Source organism: Mixophyes fleayi, chromosome 8 (assembly GCF_038048845.1).
Source record: "Mixophyes fleayi isolate aMixFle1 chromosome 8, aMixFle1.hap1, whole genome shotgun sequence".
NCBI classification, from domain to species: Eukaryota; Metazoa; Chordata; class Amphibia; order Anura; family Limnodynastidae; genus Mixophyes; species Mixophyes fleayi.
Genome location: NC_134409.1, coordinates 101,091,725 through 101,111,455, shown reverse-complemented (window position 1 = coordinate 101,111,455; position 19,731 = coordinate 101,091,725). Strand labels below are relative to the sequence as shown.

At 41.8% G+C, this 19,731-nt stretch overlaps 1 protein-coding gene across 1 annotated transcript in view; it reads left to right on the top strand.

The window, feature by feature from the left end:
- The window catches only part of GRAP2 (GRB2 related adaptor protein 2), a 136,706-nt gene that overhangs the window by 55,755 nt on the left and 61,220 nt on the right, over nt 1-19,731 (top strand). The window contains exon 2 of the mRNA XM_075183010.1: nt 12,255-12,340. Within this exon, the coding sequence (XP_075039111.1) occupies nt 12,263-12,340 (78 nt within the window). The 5' untranslated portion in view covers nt 12,255-12,262. The remainder of the gene's footprint in view (nt 1-12,254; nt 12,341-19,731) is intronic.

Here is a 19,731-nt window from a genome sequence, read left to right as displayed (position 1 = left end):
TCCGGCTGTCCTCATGAGCACAAATACATTTCTGGAGAAGTCATGCGATAAAAGGGAAAAAAAAGAATAAGTAAAAAATAGAAGCCGGTAATGGTTGTTTAATCAGGCACCAGGCGCTGGGCTAGATTACTGCTGGGCCCCCAGGCTCAGACAAAGATATTCATCCCCTAATGAAAGGGGACAACGTTCTTAAAACATTTTCGGAACAAATTGAACACAGAATAAAGAGCTTTCAGAAACTCTCCCATGACACAGCATCAGTGGCAGAACGGCAAGTAGCCGAATACCAGGTCCTACACATTGCAGCATGAGAATATTAACCCTATTTGCAGTCTACTGTCATGAAACTGGCTGTGAAATGCTTTCAATGCACTGTACGAGAACAATCAGTGACCTGTAACTGGGAGCTCCCTTGTTCCAAAGACTACTACAGATGGGTGTTGGAAAACAAAGCTTTTTAAAAGAGAAGACACACTTTGTAGTTTGTCCTCACAGATCACTTAAAAAGTGTTCTCAAAGCCACTCTGCAATGAACATTAAAGCTTGTGAACCCTGCAGGCAATATTGAAATTGATGCAAAATGAGTGCTTGTCATAAAGCTTGTGTGTCCAGGACAATTCGTTACATTATTATTAACATTAAAGTGTGTTTAGTAGGCTTTAAAAACTCATACTGAAAGTCTGATTTCAACACCCATGAATATAAACCCTAACACCTGTTCAACAGTAAGACGTTCAGCCACACACACTTTGTCCACACTTCCAACTGTCTTATTACCCCTCATTTAAGAATGAAGGGGCAGGAAACGCAGCCATATTCTATGGTCACACCTGTGTGGAAAGACCACCCACCTACAAAAACATTAAAATGACATAAGTATAAAAGTATGAAATTATCAAAGGTAAAATATATCATATCTAAAATTAATGTTTATAATAATGTATACTATATCAAGATAATCTCTATAAAATGCAATTTGATACATTTATTACAAAATATTATCATGTGTAATAAAGTTTATGGAACTTCTTAATCCTAAACTCCAGCTGTCTTTCAAAGGAGATTTAAAGAGCTGGTTAGTGATCACCAAATAATTAAGTCATGTTTTACTGAAAACTCTGTACACGATATGCTTCCTTGCACATAAGTAGTCAATGCTGGGTTCTTTGTCTTGGTTTGAAAGTAAGGATAAGCGGGCTCTGATTTCTTGAATCCGAGCCCACCCGAACAGTGCGGATCCGAGTCAGATCCGAGCACTGTCCGGGTATTCCCGCCGATTCCGAAACTTAAAACGAGGCTCTGACTCATAATCCCGCTGTCTGATCTCTTGATACCCGGATCCTTTAAATTCCGCGCTTGCCGCCGCCATCTTCACTCAGGCATTGATCAGGGAAGAGGGAGGATGTGTTAGGTGGTTCTCTGTCCTGCTATTTCTCGTGCTGTGCTGTGCTGTGCTGTGTTCTGCTCAGTCCAGTGGTGCTGTGTCCTGTGCTGTGTCCTGCTGAGTCCAGTGGTGCTTTGTCCAGTGCTGTGTCCTGCTGATTCCAGTGGTGCTGTGTCCTGTGCTCTGTTCTGCTCAGGGCATTGTTATTTCTAAATTATTCCAAAGTTATAAAAGATTTCTAAAAAATTAATAAAAAAGTTATAAAAAAAAAATTATAAAAAAAATAAAAAAATTATAAAAAAATTATCCCAAAACAATTGAAAAAAAAAAAAAAAAATTAGGTTGAAAAAAATAGGTAGTACTATTTCAATTCAAAGTCACATTACGTTCACTCTTGCAGCTATCACTAAAAATAGGTAGTACTATTTCAATTCAAAGTCACACTAGGTTCACTCTTGCAGCTGTCACTAAAAATAAGTACTGCTGTATAACTACAGTCCAGTGGTACTCTCCTGTGCCGCAGATAATTGTAAAGGCTTTGCCGAGTGTGTGTGGTTTAGGGGTACGCTCACTTGTGCTGCATATAATGGAGTACCAAAATTTGGAGGATAAAGTAGGGAAAGATCAAGAACCACTTCCTCGTAATGCTGAAGCTGCTGCCACTAGTCATGACATAGACGATGAAATACCATCAACGTTGTCTGCCAAGGCCGATGCCCAATCTCCTAGTACAGGGCATGTAAAATCCAAAAACCCAAAGTTGACTAAAATTAGCAAAAAAAGAAAATTAAAAACATCTGAGGAGAAACGAAAACTTGTCAATATGCCATTTACGACACGGAGTGGCAAGGAACGGCTTAGGCCCTGGCCGGGGTTCAGGACTAGTGGTTCAGCTTCACCCAAGGATCTAAGCCCTCCTCCTCCCCCCCTCTCAAAAAAATTTAAGAGAGTTATGCTGTCAGCAACAACAACAACAAAACAGCAAACAACTCTGCCTTCTAAACAGATGACATCACAAATCCCCAAGGCGAGTCCAAGGGTGTTGGTGTTTGAGAAGCCTGACCTTCCCATCACTGTACGGGAAGAGGTGACTCCATCCACCATTTGCAGCACACCCTCTGCATATGCTGGAAGGATCACCCACAGTGTAGATCCAGATTTGGATAATCAAGGTGTCAATGTTGTACACCGGGAGGAGGCTATTGATGTAGCTGGCGCTGTGGAGGAACTTGATGATGAGGATGCTGATGTGGTTATTGTAAATGAGGCACCAGGGGAAGAAACAGCTGATGTCCATGGGATGAAAAAGCCCATCGTCATGCCTGGTCAGAAGACCAAAAAATGCACCTCTTCGGTCTGGAGTTATTTTTATCCAAATCCGGACAACAAATGTATGGCCATATGTAGCTTATGTAAAGCTCAAATAAGCAGAAGTAAGGATCTTGGCCACCTGGGGACATCCTCCCTTATACGTCACCTGAATAACCTTCATAGTTCAGTGGTTAGTTCAGGAACTGGGGCTAGGACCGTCATCAGTCCAGGGACACCTAAATCCCTTGGTCCTGTTGGATACACACCACCAACACCCTCCTCGTCAACTTCCTCCACGATCTCCATCAGATTTAGTCCTGCAGGCCATGTCACCAGCCAGACTGAGTCCTCTTCAATACGGGATTCATCCGAGGAATCCTGCAGCGGTACGCCTACTACTGCCACTGCTGCTGTTACTGCTGGTAGTTGGTCATCTTCCCAGAGGGGAAGTCGTAAGACCGCTACGTCTTTCACCAAACAGTTGACCGTCCAACAGTCGTTTGCCCTGAGCACAAAGTACGACAGTAGTCACCCTATAGCAAAGCGTATAACTGCGGCTGTAACAGCTATGTTGGTGTTAGACGTGCGTCCGGTGTCCGCCATCAGTGGAGTGGGATTTAGACGGTTGATGGAGGTATTGTGTCCCCGGTACCAAATCCCATCGAGATTCCACTTCACTAGGCAGGCGATACCAAAGATGTACAGAGAAGTACGAACAAGTGTCCTCAGTGCTCTGAAAAATGCGGTTGTACCCACTGTCCACTTAACCACGGACATGTGGACAAGTGTTTCAGGGCAAGCGAAGGACTATATGACTGTGACAGTCCACTGGGTAGATGCATCGCCTTCCGCAGCAACAGCAGCAGCTGCATCAGTAGCAGCATCTCCACAACGGCTGCTCGTGGCAAGGCAGGCAAGGTTATGTATCACAGGTTTTAATAAGATGCACAACGCTGAGAACCTATTAGAGAAACTGAGGGAAATTATTTCGCAGTGGCTTACCCCACTTAGACTGTCCTGTGGATTTGTGGTGTCAGACAACGCCCGTAACATTGTGCGGGCATTGCATATGGGCAATTTCCAGCACGTCCCATGTTTTGCCCACACCGTTAATTTGGTGGTGCAGCATTACCTCAAGAGTGACAGGGGTGTGCAGGAGATGCTTGCGGTGGCCCGCAAAATTGCTGGACACTTTAGGCATTCTGCCAGTGCCTACCGCAGACTCGAGCAACATCAAAAAAGTCTGAACCTGCCCTGCCATCACCTCAAACAAGAGGTTGTAACGCGCTGGAACTCCACCCTCTATATGCTGCAGAGGATGGAGGAGCAGCAAAAGGCTATTCAAGCCTACACAGCCACCTACGACATAGGAAAAGGAGTGGGGATGCACCTGAGTCAAGCGCAGTGGAGACTGATTTCCGTGTTGTGCAAGGTTCTTCAGCCGTTTGAACTTGCCACACGAGAAGTCAGTTCCGACACTGCCAGCTTGAGTCAGGTGATTCCCCTGATCAGGCTGTTGCAGAAGCAGCTGGAGAAAGTGAGGGAGGAGCTGTTAAAGCATTGCGATCCAACGAAGCATGTAGCTCTTGTGGAGGAAGCCCTTCGTACGCTTTGCCAGGATCCGAGGGTGGTCACTCTTTTAAAGTCAGAGGAAAACATTCTGGCCACCGTGCTCAATCCTCGGTTTAAAGCGTATGTTGTGTCTCTGTTTCCAGCGGACACAAGTCTAAAGCGGTGCAAAGACCTGCTGGTCAGGAGATTGTCCTCTGAAGAGGACCGTGACATGCCAACAGCTTCACCTTCATTTTCTTCCACACCTGTGGCTGCGAGGAAAAAGCTCAGTTTTCCTCAAAGAAACGCTGACGGGGATGCTGAGAACATCTGGTCCGGACTGAAGAACCTGCCAACCATTGCAGACATGTCTACTGTCGCTGCATTGGATGCTGTCACATTTGAAAATATGGTGGAGGATTATTTTGCTGACACCATCCAAATAAACATGTCAGACAGTCCATATTGTTACTGGCAGGAAAAAAAGGCAGTTTGGAAGCCCCTGTACAAACTGGCTCTATTTTACCTGAGTTGTCCCCCCTCCAGTGTGTACTCGGAAAGAGTTTTTAGTGCAGCGGGGAACCTGGTCAGTGAGCGGCGAAGGAGGTTGCTTCCTCAGAACGTTGAAAAAATGATGTTCATAAAAACGAATTATCAATTCCTCATTTAAGTACAACACTGCCCTCCAGATAATACAGAGGGACCTGTGGTTGTGGAGTCCAGCGGGGACGAATTGATAATGTGTGAGGATGAGGAAGTACACACTGAAGGGGGCCAGGAATCAGAGGAAGAGGATGAGGATGACATCTTGCCTCAGTAGAGCCAGTTTAGTTTGTACAGGGAGAGATGAATAGCTTTTTTGGTGTGGGGGCCCAAACAAACCAATCATTTCAGCCACAGTAGTTTGGTAGGCCCTGTCGCTGAAATGATTGGTTTGTCAAAGTGTGCATGTCCTATTTCAACAACATCAGGGTGGGTGGGAGGGCCCAAGGACAATACCATCTTGCAACTCTTTTTTTGGCATTATGTGCTCTTTGGGGCCTAGTTCTATCTCCATCAGAGATATTCCTGCAGGCCATGTCACCGGCACAGCTGTGTTAGTGTTAGACGTGCGCTGCATACTCTGTCTGATTTAGCAGAAGCTAGCCATTGGCCTTGATAATCAAATAGGCTTTCCGTGATATTACATTGTTAGGGATTAGGCTAAACAGAGTGTCATGGTATTTGAGATCCCTACCTTACCTACACACAGCGTATACAGCGCTGCTATTTGTTCTATCATATTAATGTTTAGATAGGGTCTCTCCATATTAACACACTCCGCTTGCTCACATCACCCAGTGAAGCAAGCGCTATATAAGTGCCAACTTTTATACACGTTAGGCAACGTCTTTAACGAGAATACAGTATCTATATAATTGTGAGTGCTTTAAGATCTTACATGACCTTTAATCAGGCCACTTTAATCGCTGCTCTATTACAGATCTCTGTACAGTGATCATCATGCATATTTTTGCAGAACCAATTTAAATATATAAACAGGGTCTCCTAGAATACGTACTATTTTATTTAAAGGAGTTTTAAGGGGCATTACACTCTAATAGAGAGACTCATCATTTCTGAATAAAAAAAATGCTCTAATTCTTGTTAAGTTCCCAAAAAGAGGAACTGCCAATTCTATTACTACGTTCATTGTTTATGTAGTTCAAAAAAAGAGGAACTGCCATTTTTATTAATATTTCCATTCTTTATGTAGTTCCCAAAAAGAGGAACTGCCACTTCTATTACTACGTTCATTGATTGTGTAGTTCCAAAAAAAAGGAACTGGCACTTCTATTACTAAGTTCATTGTTTGTGTAGTTCCAAAAAAGAGGAACTGCCATTTCTATTACTACTTTCTTTCTTTCTGTATTTCCAAAAAAGAGGAACTGCCATTTCTATTACTACTTTCTTTCTTTCTTTCTGTATTTCCAAAAAAGAGGAACTGCCATTCTATTGCTAATTTTTTATTTTTTGTAGTTCCAAAAAAAAATAACTGCGGCCTTAACTGCTATGTTGGTGTTAGACGTGCATCCGGTGTCCACCATCTGTGCAGTATTATTCAGACCAGATGAGGGTTTTATATTGTGGCCCCGGTACCAAATTGGGTACCGGGGGAACTACACTACGCAGTCCAGATAGCTGTGCCGTGTAATTGAGACCAGTTAAGGTTTTTTATTGTGGCCCCGGTACCAAATTGGGTACCGGGGCCACTACACTACGCAGTCCATATAGCTGTGCAGTGTAATTGAGACCAGTTAAGGTTTTTTTATTGTGGCCCCGGTACCAAATTGGGTAACGGGGCCACTACACTACGCAGTCCATATAGCTGTGCAGTGTAATTGAGACCAGTTAAGGTTTTTTTATTGTGGCCCCGGTACCAAATTGGGTACCGGGGCCACTACACTACGCAGTCCAGATAGCTGTGCAGTGGAATTGAGACCAGTTAAGGTTTTTTATTTTGGCCCCGGTACCAAATTGGGTACCGGGGCCACTCCACTACGCAGTCCAGATAGATGCGTATCAGATATTAAACTACATTCAATGTTGGGGCCAAATCCAAAATTAATTAAAATGACCTGTCATCGTCAAAGACAAGAGGTATTGACGCGTTAGAACTACACCCTGTATATGCTGCAGAGGATGTAGGAGCAGGCAGCTGTGCAGTGGAATTCAGACCAGTTGAGGGTGATATATTGTGGTCCCGGTACCAAATTGGGTACCGGGCCCACTCCACTATGCAGTCCAGAAAGCTACCTCGGCCCAACGTTTTGTCGGCCAAACAATATTGTGAGGTGTGAGGTGTTCCAAATACACTGGAAATTAGTGGAAATAATTGTTATTGAATGTTATTGAGGTTAATAATAGTGTAGGAGTGAAAAACAAACAAAAAACTAGATTTTAGCACTTTTTATGCTTTTTTAAAAATAAATCAGAACCCAAAACCCTAAATCAGAACCAAAACCTTTCGTCAGGTGTTTTGGCAAAACAAATCAGAACCCAAAACCTCAAGCTAATCAGAACCCAAAACACAAAACACTAAAAGTGCCTGGTGCACACCCTTATTTGAAAGGTATTTGTTCTGAAACCTTCCATCTCTGGATGAAAGTTCAAGACTGTATCAGGATTTTTTAACTAACTATGCTGTATGATCTTGTTTATATAATATTTAATGTACACTACATGTCAGGGTATTGAATTTGTGTTAAAGATTTCAAATTTAATGTGAACCAAATATAATTCAAATATCTCAAATGAAAACACCAAGTGACCCCAGATTTCAACCAGGTCGCCAATAAACGTAGACCATTTAACAATGTATGCAAAAAATGAGGGCTTGACACATGTAATAAAGGCAGTCTCTATGTCTCCTCACAGTCATGATTAATTTAAGTATAAATGACCAATTAGGGAGCAGTATTTTCTGAGAAAAATTAAAAAGTTAAAATAATTAAACGGAGTGGTCCTAAAGACATTTGCTGCGGTCCTGTAGTCCCACCAAAGTAGGCACAGAGAGCTCTTCTGGCAGTTTCAAAGTGCTGCATTTTGGTTTGTAAATGTCGCTTACTGTCACCACACCCTGATGTGTGAGAGCGGCCCTTATGTTTCACAGACTGGAATCTGATTCTGTATTGCATTTATTTATTTCTTTTACATTGCATTGCTTAATGTATATCTGTTGGTGCAGGGAAAGCAGGTGTGCTTACTTGCTTAAACAAGACAAGGAGCAAAGCAAAAAAATAGCATATTTACTACTGGACAAACCATGCTGCAATGCAAGAAGTGCAAATGCATTTATTTGGGTTTGACCTGTGCACTTAGATGGTCTGCCCAGCACACATCAAGGTACATGCCTACTCTCTTCTCTCTGGAGGCGGTTCTACAAATAAGAGTGCCTATAGGTGTGTAAGGAGGTGGAAAATCTCAATAGAAGCATTGTGCAAATGTATAAATGTCAAATCGAAATTCAACCTCCTACCACTTTAGTACCAACCATTTAATATTGCTCTCTTTTTTTACTCCATTATGAGTTAAATTAATCATAATAGTGAGGGAACATCTGGACTGTTTTATAACATGTGACAATTTTGTGGGTAAAGATTTATAACACACCGTTCAGATCGTGCCTTGAAGTGCACTTCTGTGTTAAAATAAAACATGGAGGCGCAAAGTGGGTACCATTAAAAGTATAGGATGAGATCCTATCTTCACCATCACCGAGCTGGTGCAAAATTCAAGTCCTTCTCTGGAGTGGGCCCTGTGCACAGCAAGAAACACTCCATCTCCACCCATGATGTCATTTCAATACCCTCACTCCACAAAATGTAATCTAATTTCTGCACTGCTCTCCAAAATTAGGCGCACCAGTGCACTTACTCCATTCTTCACTAGGAACGCCCTTGCCCCATCCAACTTCTCCTCTTAGACTGTGAAAACTTCTGCTCCCCAATAAGCACCAGCTTTTTGGTTGCTATTCCATGCTCTTGGAGCAGCCCTGGATGGGACCAAAACTGGTTTTGCAATGCCCAGCGGAAAGTTTGGCCCTCTGTAAAGAGATTTATAGGGTGGGATCTGGTAAAGGTTAGGGCTATGAGGGACTTTGGAAAATTAAAAGGGTTTAGAAAAATGAAAACAAGCAGAGACGAAAACCAATTGGGAAACTCAAGTTGAGGGCAGATATGGGTTACAAATTCAGGAAATGTATACACAACGAAGCAGATAGCAGCACAGCTTGAATAATAGTATTATTTGTACATCATATGACATGTTTAAGATTCATAGGGCATCATCAATTTCTTTTTACCTGTGTACTTACCTTTCAACTGTATAGATTTAGTTAGGGCAGCCCCAATTTAGACAGGACAGTCCAGATTTAAGAGGTCTGTATCGCCATCCAACCATCAGCACATTTGTCCCAAAAATGAAAATATTTGTTGTGTGGCACAGCAGACCAGCGGTGAACAAGTACTCATGCACATCTGCCACTGGTACCAGCAGCACTAAAAGTGACATTTTAAGAAAGAGGTAGGGTTAGGAGCAGCTTCAGAAGTGATGCGGTCACATCCTTACGGTGACATAGTCACACCTCCTTTTTGTGAGTGCGACACCACAAAGATGTGCGCACTTCATTACAACTGAAGATTTTGAAAAGTTGGGAGGTATGTGTATACCAATGACAGTTTGGAGATGGAGTATGTTCTTTCATTGCCCATTGTCTGCTTTACACCATTGTCACTGCGGCCTAATTAAAGTAATCACCAATCAATTCCCTGGCTTTTTTCTTATACAAGAAGATTTTTATATCACAGAGTCAGCTGCTTCAATTGATTTGACTTGCATTAATATTCAGGCTGCTGCAATTGAATGAGGCGGAAGATTCACCTTTCTAGACACCTCAAGCCTCATTATGCAACATTGTGCACATATCAACTAGAAATCTGTGCAGAATAATGAGGAATGGCATCTTTGCTTTACACAAATTGCTATAAACTCTTCACTGTTGCAATGATAATGGCCTGTAATTAATAATATTTAACTTGATTATAAACTAAGTTAGGTGATTATATATATATATATATATATATATATATATATATATATATACATACATATATTCCAACAGATTGACAAATACAGTACATTGATTTGATTACTAACCACATGCGAGGATGTCTTGCTAGTCCTCATACACTCAGGAATTTAAAACCAACATGTAGACGAAACCTAGCGCTTGGTCCTTGCTTTTAACAGCAACATCATTAACATGTATTTAATGATCACTATCATAGAAGTCTGTTATATTGTATAGCGTGCAAATGATCATGAATGCTGTAGGCGATGTTGAAATTGACAAGTGGCAAATCAAAGACTATGTTTGTAAGAAAGCATGTGTCTATTTGTGTCTATTCATTCACTTATTATTTTTTGGAGTCCTGGCTTGATAACATGTGTTAAATGCATATTGAGCACTTGATTTTAATACCTGCATATATGAGGCCTTAAAGAAGTACTTTGATAGCGGAGAAAAGTGCTGCAAGCCTTCAAAACTGTTCTGTGAAATACATACCTTTTTTATCTTAAGCGCTATTAAGGAAATTTAGCCTACCAACTGCATTCAAAAGAGATTTAAATGTTTTCTGGGCAGGTAGTAAAGGGTTACAGTAACCATCCTCTAATCTTGGTTTGTGACTATGAGGTAAGGTTGGGTACACACTACAGTGTTTTCAGCCAATTATTGGGCCTGATAATCACCCGCTAAATGACCGTTCAGCCTGATATTGCATTAGTGTGTACACTTTAGAGATGAGCGGGCTCGGATATCTGAAATCCGAGCCCACCCGAACGTTGCCGATCCGAGACGGATCCGAGACAGATCAGGGTATTCCCGCCAATTGCAAAACTGAAACCGAGGCTCTGAGTCATAATCCCGCTGTCGGATCTCGCGATACTCGTATTCTATAAATTCCCCGCTAGCCGCCGCCATCTTCACTCGGGCATTGATCAGGGTAGAGGGAGGTTGTGTTAGGTGGTCCTCTGTCCTGCTATATCGCGTGCTGTGCTGTTCTGTGCTGTGCTGTGCTGTGTTCTGCTCAGTCCAGTGGTGCTGTGTCCTGTGCTCTGTCCTTCTAAGGGCATAGTTATTTCCCCATTATTCCCAAGTTATAATTTTTTAAAAAAAAAGTTATAAAAAAAAATAACAAAAAAATAATTATAAAAAAATTAATTAAAAAAAAATATCCAAAAACAATCCTGCAGTATAAGTCCATTGGTACTGCAATATTACAAAGTTCACTGATTCAGCAGTATAAGTCCAGTTGGACTAAAAACAATATTGTGAGGTGTGAGGTGTTCAGAATAGACTGGGAATTAGTGGAAATGATTGTTATTGAATGTTATTGAGGTTAATAATAGCGTAGGAGTGAAAATAAACCAAAAAAACTTGATTTTAACACTTTTTATGTTTTTTTCAAAATAAATCCGAATCCAAAACCTTAAATCCGAACCAAAACCTTTCGTCAGGTGTTTTGAGAAACAAATCCGAACCCAAAACCTCAAGGAAATCCGAATCCAAAACACAAAACACGAGAAACCAAAAGTGGCCGGTACACATCCCTACTACACTTAGACAATGAATGATAGTTGTTCCAAAGCACCCACCATCGTTTGATTTGATTGTTCAGCAGAACTATAAATCTCATTTAGCTATGGAGCGACATCCATCCAGTTCTGCAGTGTGTATGCTCTCACAATTAGGATCTACATAGAGTTTACAGTGTCATGATCTTTTCAGACGACGGTTATGACAGATGGAGAGCACAGATCTGAGGGTAAATCTTTTAAAACATGTATAGTGTGTGTGCGAGAATCATTCATGCTGATTGTGACCTTTTTTTAACAGTAATATCGTTATAGATAACACATCGGTAGGAAAATTCTTTAGTGTGTGCTCAGCATAATACCTCTCATGCATGATTTAATACCTTTCTATATGCTTATTTAAGAAATCCAGAGTCCTAAGTCTATACATGCCAATAGTCTTGTAATTCATCTGCCTAAAGCGTCGTGACCTTACTAGAATTGAGCGCGGTTTAGTCATACTTGCCCACTTTACAAACCTCCCGGCATTACAAAATTCCCAGCATTCCATAGCAGGGGTGGGGCTTAATGGCACGCAATCGAGACGTTAAGTTCTGCCTCCATTACCTCCGGGAGGATGTCAACTTTACCGGGAGTCCGGGAGGACTCCCCAAAATTTGGGAGAGTATGCAAGTATGGGTTTAGTAGGCTGTTGGCTGGGCAGCACGGTCATTTTCTTACATATTTCCAGTCAGAAATTTTGGCAGGAATAATATGAAATCAGATTCATGTGGGGTAAAAGAATAAATTCCCATTACATTTCATAATGCTTCACAGAATGTTATGTTTGTACTTCACACCGACTGTTTTTTCCTATTTTGTTTCTTTGCAGCAAGGGGGATGGAGGTTCTTGCTCTGTACGAGTTCAACGCCTCTGGAGAGGATGAGCTGAGTTTCAGAAAAGGGGATATATTGAAGGTACTTGAACTTTTATGGGTATTATATAGTATGTTAAATTTATCAGTAAACACAGTATTGTGCTTAACAGTAAATCCAATACATAAGCGTTTTTCTGCAACCATTCCAGTGGACATTGTTATTGGATTACCATCCTTCAGGGGACAATGCACTGAAATATTTCTTATTTTGAAGAATATCCTTATTTATTTATGTTGCTAGTATGTCCCAGAGATGCTTTATACTAAAGGTCTTACTTTGTATTGCCATGTATTTCTGAATCTTTTCAGACACTGGGTGGCAAGACTAATATATAATTATTTAATATATACTATTAAATAATAAATGATATACTTAACTGTGAGCTGAGTAATCAGTATGGCTATACTAATAAATAACAATATGTACAAACATAATTATCTTTGCTGAATACCTCCGACCATTAGCTTCATTGTATATGTTTATAGAAAAATAAATAAAACTATTTTATAATTGAAGTACATAATACATTTAAAAATGTTTCAATTTAGGGATGAGTGTTAAAACACAGGAAAAAGTGTATAGCTAATAAATCTGTTAAATAAAGCGCTTAACGGCATATATGATTGAATAACAGTGGTGCAATAAAGTAGGAATTTAAAGTTTGAGATGTGATGTAAGAAATTAATGTCAGGAATGGAACCATGTGCAATCATGTGCAAATACACCTCTTTGGTTGCCTAACAAACACATAGAGGCACGTCCACTTTCCCCATCTGGAAAGTGCCCCTGTATCATCACTCTGCACATATTTTTGCAGGATATTAGATCCAGGTAAAAATGTGTGTGGTGTAATGCATAAAAATATAACTTCCCAGTCCAGCCTACTAAAAATTTTTGCAGATTACTCCTAAAATTTTGCTTATTGGATCTTTTTCTGTGTTTAATTTAGTGTAAGGAATCTTGTGCAACTGTCTTTACTCCATGGGGTAAATGTATCAAGCTGAGAGTTTTCCGGCGGGTTTGAAAAACCAATAAGATTCTAGCTATCATTTATTTAGTACATTCTACAAAATGATAGCTAGAATCTGATTGGTTGCTATAGGCAACATCTCCACTTTTCAAACATGCTGGAAAACTCTCAGCTTGATACATTTACACCCATGTGTTATTATTGTACATTTGAATTGTTTTATGAAAGGATATTTTTATGCATACTCTTGCTCTTTTCCACATTAAATGTACCTGAATATTGCACTGATTGCTGGCACCTTTTGTGCACTCATAAAAAGCAAGTTCTTTTGCAATGGTAAAAGCCTCTGTGGACACCTGCTAACTCGGGATTGACCCCTACATGCAAAGAACATCATTCAACTGAAGGGGACAATGAATTGTTGCAGGAAGTGCTGATATATTCTGCTCTATCAAAGGATAAATGAGGATTATTATTATTATTATTATTATTATTTATTTATAGGGCGCCACTAGGTATCCGTAGCGCCGTACAGGGACAGACAGAAATACAGTACAGGGTGAGACATCACGGAACAGTTAACAAAAAGCACAGTAACTCAGAAGCTCAAAGTACAGCTAGATGACAGGCGAGAGCCCCAGCGGGGTAGCTAGAGGGGTAGAAGGGCCTCACAGAAGAGACAAGGAGCTGGAGAGCAGAGTTAAGGTGGTGGAGAACAGGAGGAGAGGAGGCCCTGCTCGGAGGAGCGTACAATCTAAGGGGAGGGTAGGACGGACAGAGACGCAAGGGAAGGAAGAGGAGAGGGGGAGAGTGGAGGCAAAGACGGAGGGGAGGGGGGGAGAGGAGAGCGACGAGGAGGAAGGTAGGTGGGAGACAGGAAGGAGGGCAGTTAGGTGGGGGACTGGAAGGCTATAAGGAAGAGGTGGGTTTTTAAGGCCCGTTTGAAGCTGGACAAGTTGGGTGAAGTTCTGATGGAGCGGGGGAGCTGGTTCCAGTGGAGTGGGGCAGCACGGGAGAAGTCTTGGATGCGAGCGTGGGAGGAGGTGACCAGGGGGGAAGAGAGGCGACGGTCATTGGCCGAACGCAGAGGGCGGGATGGAGCATGGATGGAGATGAGGCTGGAGATGTAGGGAGCGGTGGAGTTGGAGAGGGCCTTGAAGGTAAGTGTAAGGAGCTTGAACACGATTCTGTAGGGGAAGGGGAGCCAGTGAAGGGATTGGTAGAGGGGGGAGACAGAGGAGGAGCGGCGAGAAAGGAAAATAAGCCGAGCGGCAGCATTGAGAACGGAGCGAAGGGGGGCGAGATGAGAGCGGGGGATTCCAGTAAGGAGGAGGTTGCAGTAGTCTAAGCGGGAGATGATAAGAGAGTGGACAAGAGCTTTAGTGGCATCTTGGGAAAGGAAGGGCCGAATGCGCGCGATGTTGCGCAGCTGGAAGCGGCAAGATTTAGCAAGTGAGAGAATGTGAGGGGCAAAGGAGAGAGAGGAGTCGAGGATGACACCGAGGCAGCGAATTTGAGGAACAGGGGAAAGAGAGGAGTTGAGTACAGTGATAGAGAGGTCTGAAGGGCAGGGGGAATGAGCAGGAGGAAAGACAATTAGTTCGGTTTTCGCAAGATTAAGTTTGAGAAATTTAGAGGACATCCAGGAGGAGATGGCAGAGAGGCAGTCGGACACCCTGGAGAGGAGGGAGGGAGAGAGATCAGGAGAGGAAAGGTAGAGTTGGGTGTCATCCGCATAAAGGTGGTACTTGAGACCAAAGGAGCTGATGAGTTTGCCCAGGGAAGAGGTGTAAAGAGAGAACAGTAGGGGTCCGAGAACAGAGCCTTGGGGGACCCCTACTGGAAGGGAGGAGGGGGGGGAGAGAGATCCAGAGGTGGTGACCGAGAAGGAACGGTCAGCAAGGTAAGAGGTGAACCAGGACAGGACGGAGCCAGAGAGGCCAAAGGATTGAAGGGTGTGGAGCAGGAGTGGGTGGTCAACGGTGTCAAAGGCCGCTGAGAGATCCAAGAGAATGAGAAGGGAGAAGTGGCCCCTGGCCTTAGCAGAAAGGAGATCATTGGAGACTGTGGCCAGGGCAGTTTCGGTGGAGTGGAGAGGGCGGAAGCCAGATTGGAGAGGGTCAAGGAGGGAGTGCTCAGAGAGGAAGGTGGAGAGGCGGCTGCAGACGAGTCTCTCAAGTATTTTGGAGGCAAAGGGGAGAAGAGAGATGGGGCGATAGTTGGAGAGAGAGGTGGGGTCAAGATTAGGTTTCTTGAGAATGGGGGAAACAAGAGCGTGTTTAAAGGAGGAGGGGAAGATACCGGTGGAGAGGGACAGATTGAAGAGGTGGGCGAGGTGGGAGCAGGTGGTGGGGGAGAGGGAGCGGAGGAGGTGGGAGGGGATGGGGTCAAGGGGACAGGTAGACGGGGGGGAGGATACATCACTTTCCTCATTAAAATTGATATGGCTGCTGTTTGCTAAGACCTTTATAGGCTGTGTGTCTACAGGCACCAGTGATGTAAATCCAACCTAATTTGGCACTCCAGCAACATGGTTAAAATATGGATAACCACTGTATGATGTGATTTACCAAAATCAATGTTGGTCATTGAATTTTAAACAAATGAAACAATTTTCATTTTGTTTTTATAAAATCTAAGTTTCTTTCCTGTGTAATGTTTTACAATCTTTTAATCAGATGTTCAAAAGTAACAGTATTATCATCACAGTGGTATTATTTGTCTGCGATCTCTCCTTAAAGAAAAGGCATCTTTGTAAAAGGCCAGCTAATCATGACATTTATTGACAAACAGGTGTTCCGCCTTTCTATGAATGTGTTTTCCAGACAAGCAAACATCTGCTAGTTTTCACAACAAAAATGGTTTTAAAGTGGATAATGCAAGATAGACATTCATTTTGCCCACAACAGTTCCCTATTTCTAATGTTGATTAAATAAACAATACTCCTTAGGGTTTTTTGGAGTGTCAGCACTAAGGGGCCTGGGTTATTCTAACCTAAGGATTCTTGGGGTCTTAATCAGGGTCTATTCAATCTATAACAAAAAATAGTGTTGATTCCTTACAATAACTTTCAATAGTTTGATTCAGTTACCGTAAAATAAAAGGTTGCTTAATATGCTAAGGAGTCTGTGTGTGAGAGGTGTATACACTGCAGGGTCAACCATGAAACCAGCATAGTATGAGCCTTGGGAGGCTGTGGTTTTCAGACAATTGTTTGGCATCCGTTTGGTCTCTGAGTAATACAGCAGCTGTAAGATGACTAAGCCCATGCACTTCATGACAGAGACACCGTGCATAACTTGCAGGAAGTTTTAGATGTGCTGAATTTTAACCACGGCAGATGTACAGAGGTTATCTGCAAATATTTACAAATGCACCCTTAGTTTTACCATGTTTACTCAACTTCTCCTTTAGTATACTGCAATTAAGATCTTTGTTTGGTTTATGTGCATGTATGATATCTCTTAATATTCAACATTGTCTTTTGTTTAACATCATTCGTTTTTATTAAAGTTTTTCAATTATCGGGGATACAAAAAGCAAAATGGGACAGGGGAACAGACAGTAAACCAAGGGAAAGGGTACATAGTGGAGAGTGAACACAATAAAACAGGCAAAGCAGTATAAACATTTCCATCAATAAAAAGAACAACATTGAGAGGTCGAAAGGGTAAGTAGAGCATCCAAAGGGAGCTAGTCAGATGTGAATTGAGGAGATTCAACCAAATTGATATGAAGCGGAATGACACCAGGGTATATTAGTTAAGGGGGGATTCCTCTCGATCAGTGGTATACTCATGCCGACCAAAACCACTTGGTTAAAGGGGAAGACACTGCATTGGCTTAAGGCATGCCAAGCATCTCCATCTCAAAACATCTTGTAACATCTCTAACTAAGCTGAAAACTCCTGTCCACAGAGTCTGAACTACTGGGCAGCTTCAGAAAACATGAAAGACGTTACCAATCTAATTCCAATTGTGCTAACAGTACTTGGAATGGGAAGGCCAAATTTGATAGAGCTTTGCAGGACTCTATAATCTAATAAGAAATTTGATCAACATTTCTGTGTGATTGAGACATCTCAACATACGGTAAGCAGTCAAAAATATGTTCTCCCATCGGGCTATGGAGAAATTCTGATGAAGGTCTGGTTCCTACTGATGGAGGCCAGGAGATTTCATTGGGTTGTAAACTGAAGTCATAAACTTGTACCAATAAATGATACCTGCTTTGTTATCACCTTTCGTCAATTTAGTCAAGACTTTAGGAACATAAAGTAGGTCTTCGATAGGGAAGGAAGGGTTAAGGACTCTCTCCAAGTTAACCTGAGGTTTTTGATGTGAAGGAGAGACCGGTCCCTCAATTGTGACAGGAGGCAAGTCTTCTGGTATTTGGCTAGATCTGGTAAAGCAAGTTCCCCTAGATGTTTATCAAGGGTCATATGTTTGTTGGCAATACGCAGAGGTTTGCTTTTACAAACTTATGTGCTCATCATGGTTTAGCGATTGTTTTTGGTAAATAAAAAAAAAGGATAGCGTGTAAAAGAGATACATAATTTTAGGAAATAGCATCATTTTAAAAGCAGCAAGCCGACCCAACCAGGAAGCTTCATAACACATCCATGATTTAGTAAGGTTGGTAATGTGCAGTAGCAAGGGAGAAGAGTTGGAATCAAGTATAGTGTCCACATGGGGAATAATTTGGGTACCCAAATAAGACAACGCAGAAGTTTTCCACAAATAGTTAAAATTATTGTGGAGACGAGTTAGTTTTCTCTTTAAAATATTCACCAATGGCTTTTTGATACATTTATATCATATTAAGCATCTGTTCATTGCAACTTTTTGAATACTGTTACTAAGTGAGTTATATAGAGCACTCCATGTACGTATTACTCGATTATACAAGAATCAGAGTGGGTACAATTACACCAAGGCAGAACAGTATAATAGAGACATCAGTAACAGGGGAATTTTATAAAGTTGAATAATGTGCCATTTGTATGCAATGTTTTTTCTCTTTTTCCATGTTGTTGAATTTTTAGAAAAAAGAGACAAAATATCTTAAAATGTATAAAATGTTTTGCGAGTAAAAGGATTAGCATTTTCACAAAACTGAAAAGAGCAAGTCACAATGGTTTAGTAAAAGTCGCAAAATAGTGCATAACATTCAGAGCTATTCAGTGGTGAACAGTGAAGCGAAACCAGTAAGTAAACCCTACAAAAACTACCCTGTCACAATAAAGATATACCAAGCCCCCTTTCCCATCCTTGTGCAGGCCTTCTGGGGTAACACTTGTTTATTGGAAAGTAAAAAAAACAGCAAGACCAAAACTAAACTGCAACCAAAAGAGTGACTGCAACCTGAGGAAATAGTTGGAGAGACTCAACTTATAGCTTTTTATGAGACTCTGCTCCATCTATGTGTGAAACCAGATGCCTGGTCTAGACATGTCAAAACCTTTCCCACCTATGTTATTAATATTAGTACTAAAACTAAGGGGATGGAGATTGAGGTTCATTGTGAGAATCAATGTAACTAATGCTACTACACATCCCAGAGTGATAACTGCAGATACCTTGAAGGGTTAAATTCTGAGAGATGCAGAAAAACAGCCTCTTTTCTCTACAACTAAGCTCAGAGACATTGCTTTGTTGCTCTACAACCCACCAATGAGCAATGTAATGCATCACATCTATTATGTTATTATCAGCCTAATAAAGAACTAATTACCTAATGAGAAAAGTAATTATCTAATGTGACACTGTTACCTAATGAAATACAAATATCATTTGTGACATCAGAGGAGTCTGTCATTGTTTGAGTAGTCTCTGAACCTTATCAGTGCAATGTGTTATCGGCTACAGTACACATAATGAATATACAACATGAAGTGCTAGGCTTCTGCTATTGTAGTTCTTCTTTTTATATAAGCAGTGGCAGATTATATTCCATGTTCTAGGCCTAATGAGGCCTGGAACATGGAAATGTTGCTGCTTTGTTTAGTCTTGTGTCAGTTAGACACAATCCTTCTCTGTTCACTGCTAGGCACAACATCTATTTTAGCTCTGACGGATCTCTTCCATGTTTCCACCAAGGGCCAGCTTTTGGTGGGGACAGTCCCTATTGTGTCCCACAAACATGCATTTTCAGTCTTCTGCATATATCATACTTACCAACTTTAGAAAGTTGGTTTCCGGGAGCCTGCCGGGGGAGGTGGGTGTGATGGGAGACGGGACTCCAAAATGTGCGTCATTTTGGACCCGCCCCTTGATGTAATGACGCAAATGCGTCATTTGACAGCGAGGACGGGGCGAAAATGCCGCAATTCACCAGAAATCGCCGCGTTTGGGACCTAATTCTGCCCACTTCCTAGTGAAGTAGGCAGATCCGGGAGATTGCCACACTCTCCCAGGAGTCTGTGAGACTCTCGCAAAATGCGGGGGGGTCTCCCGGAC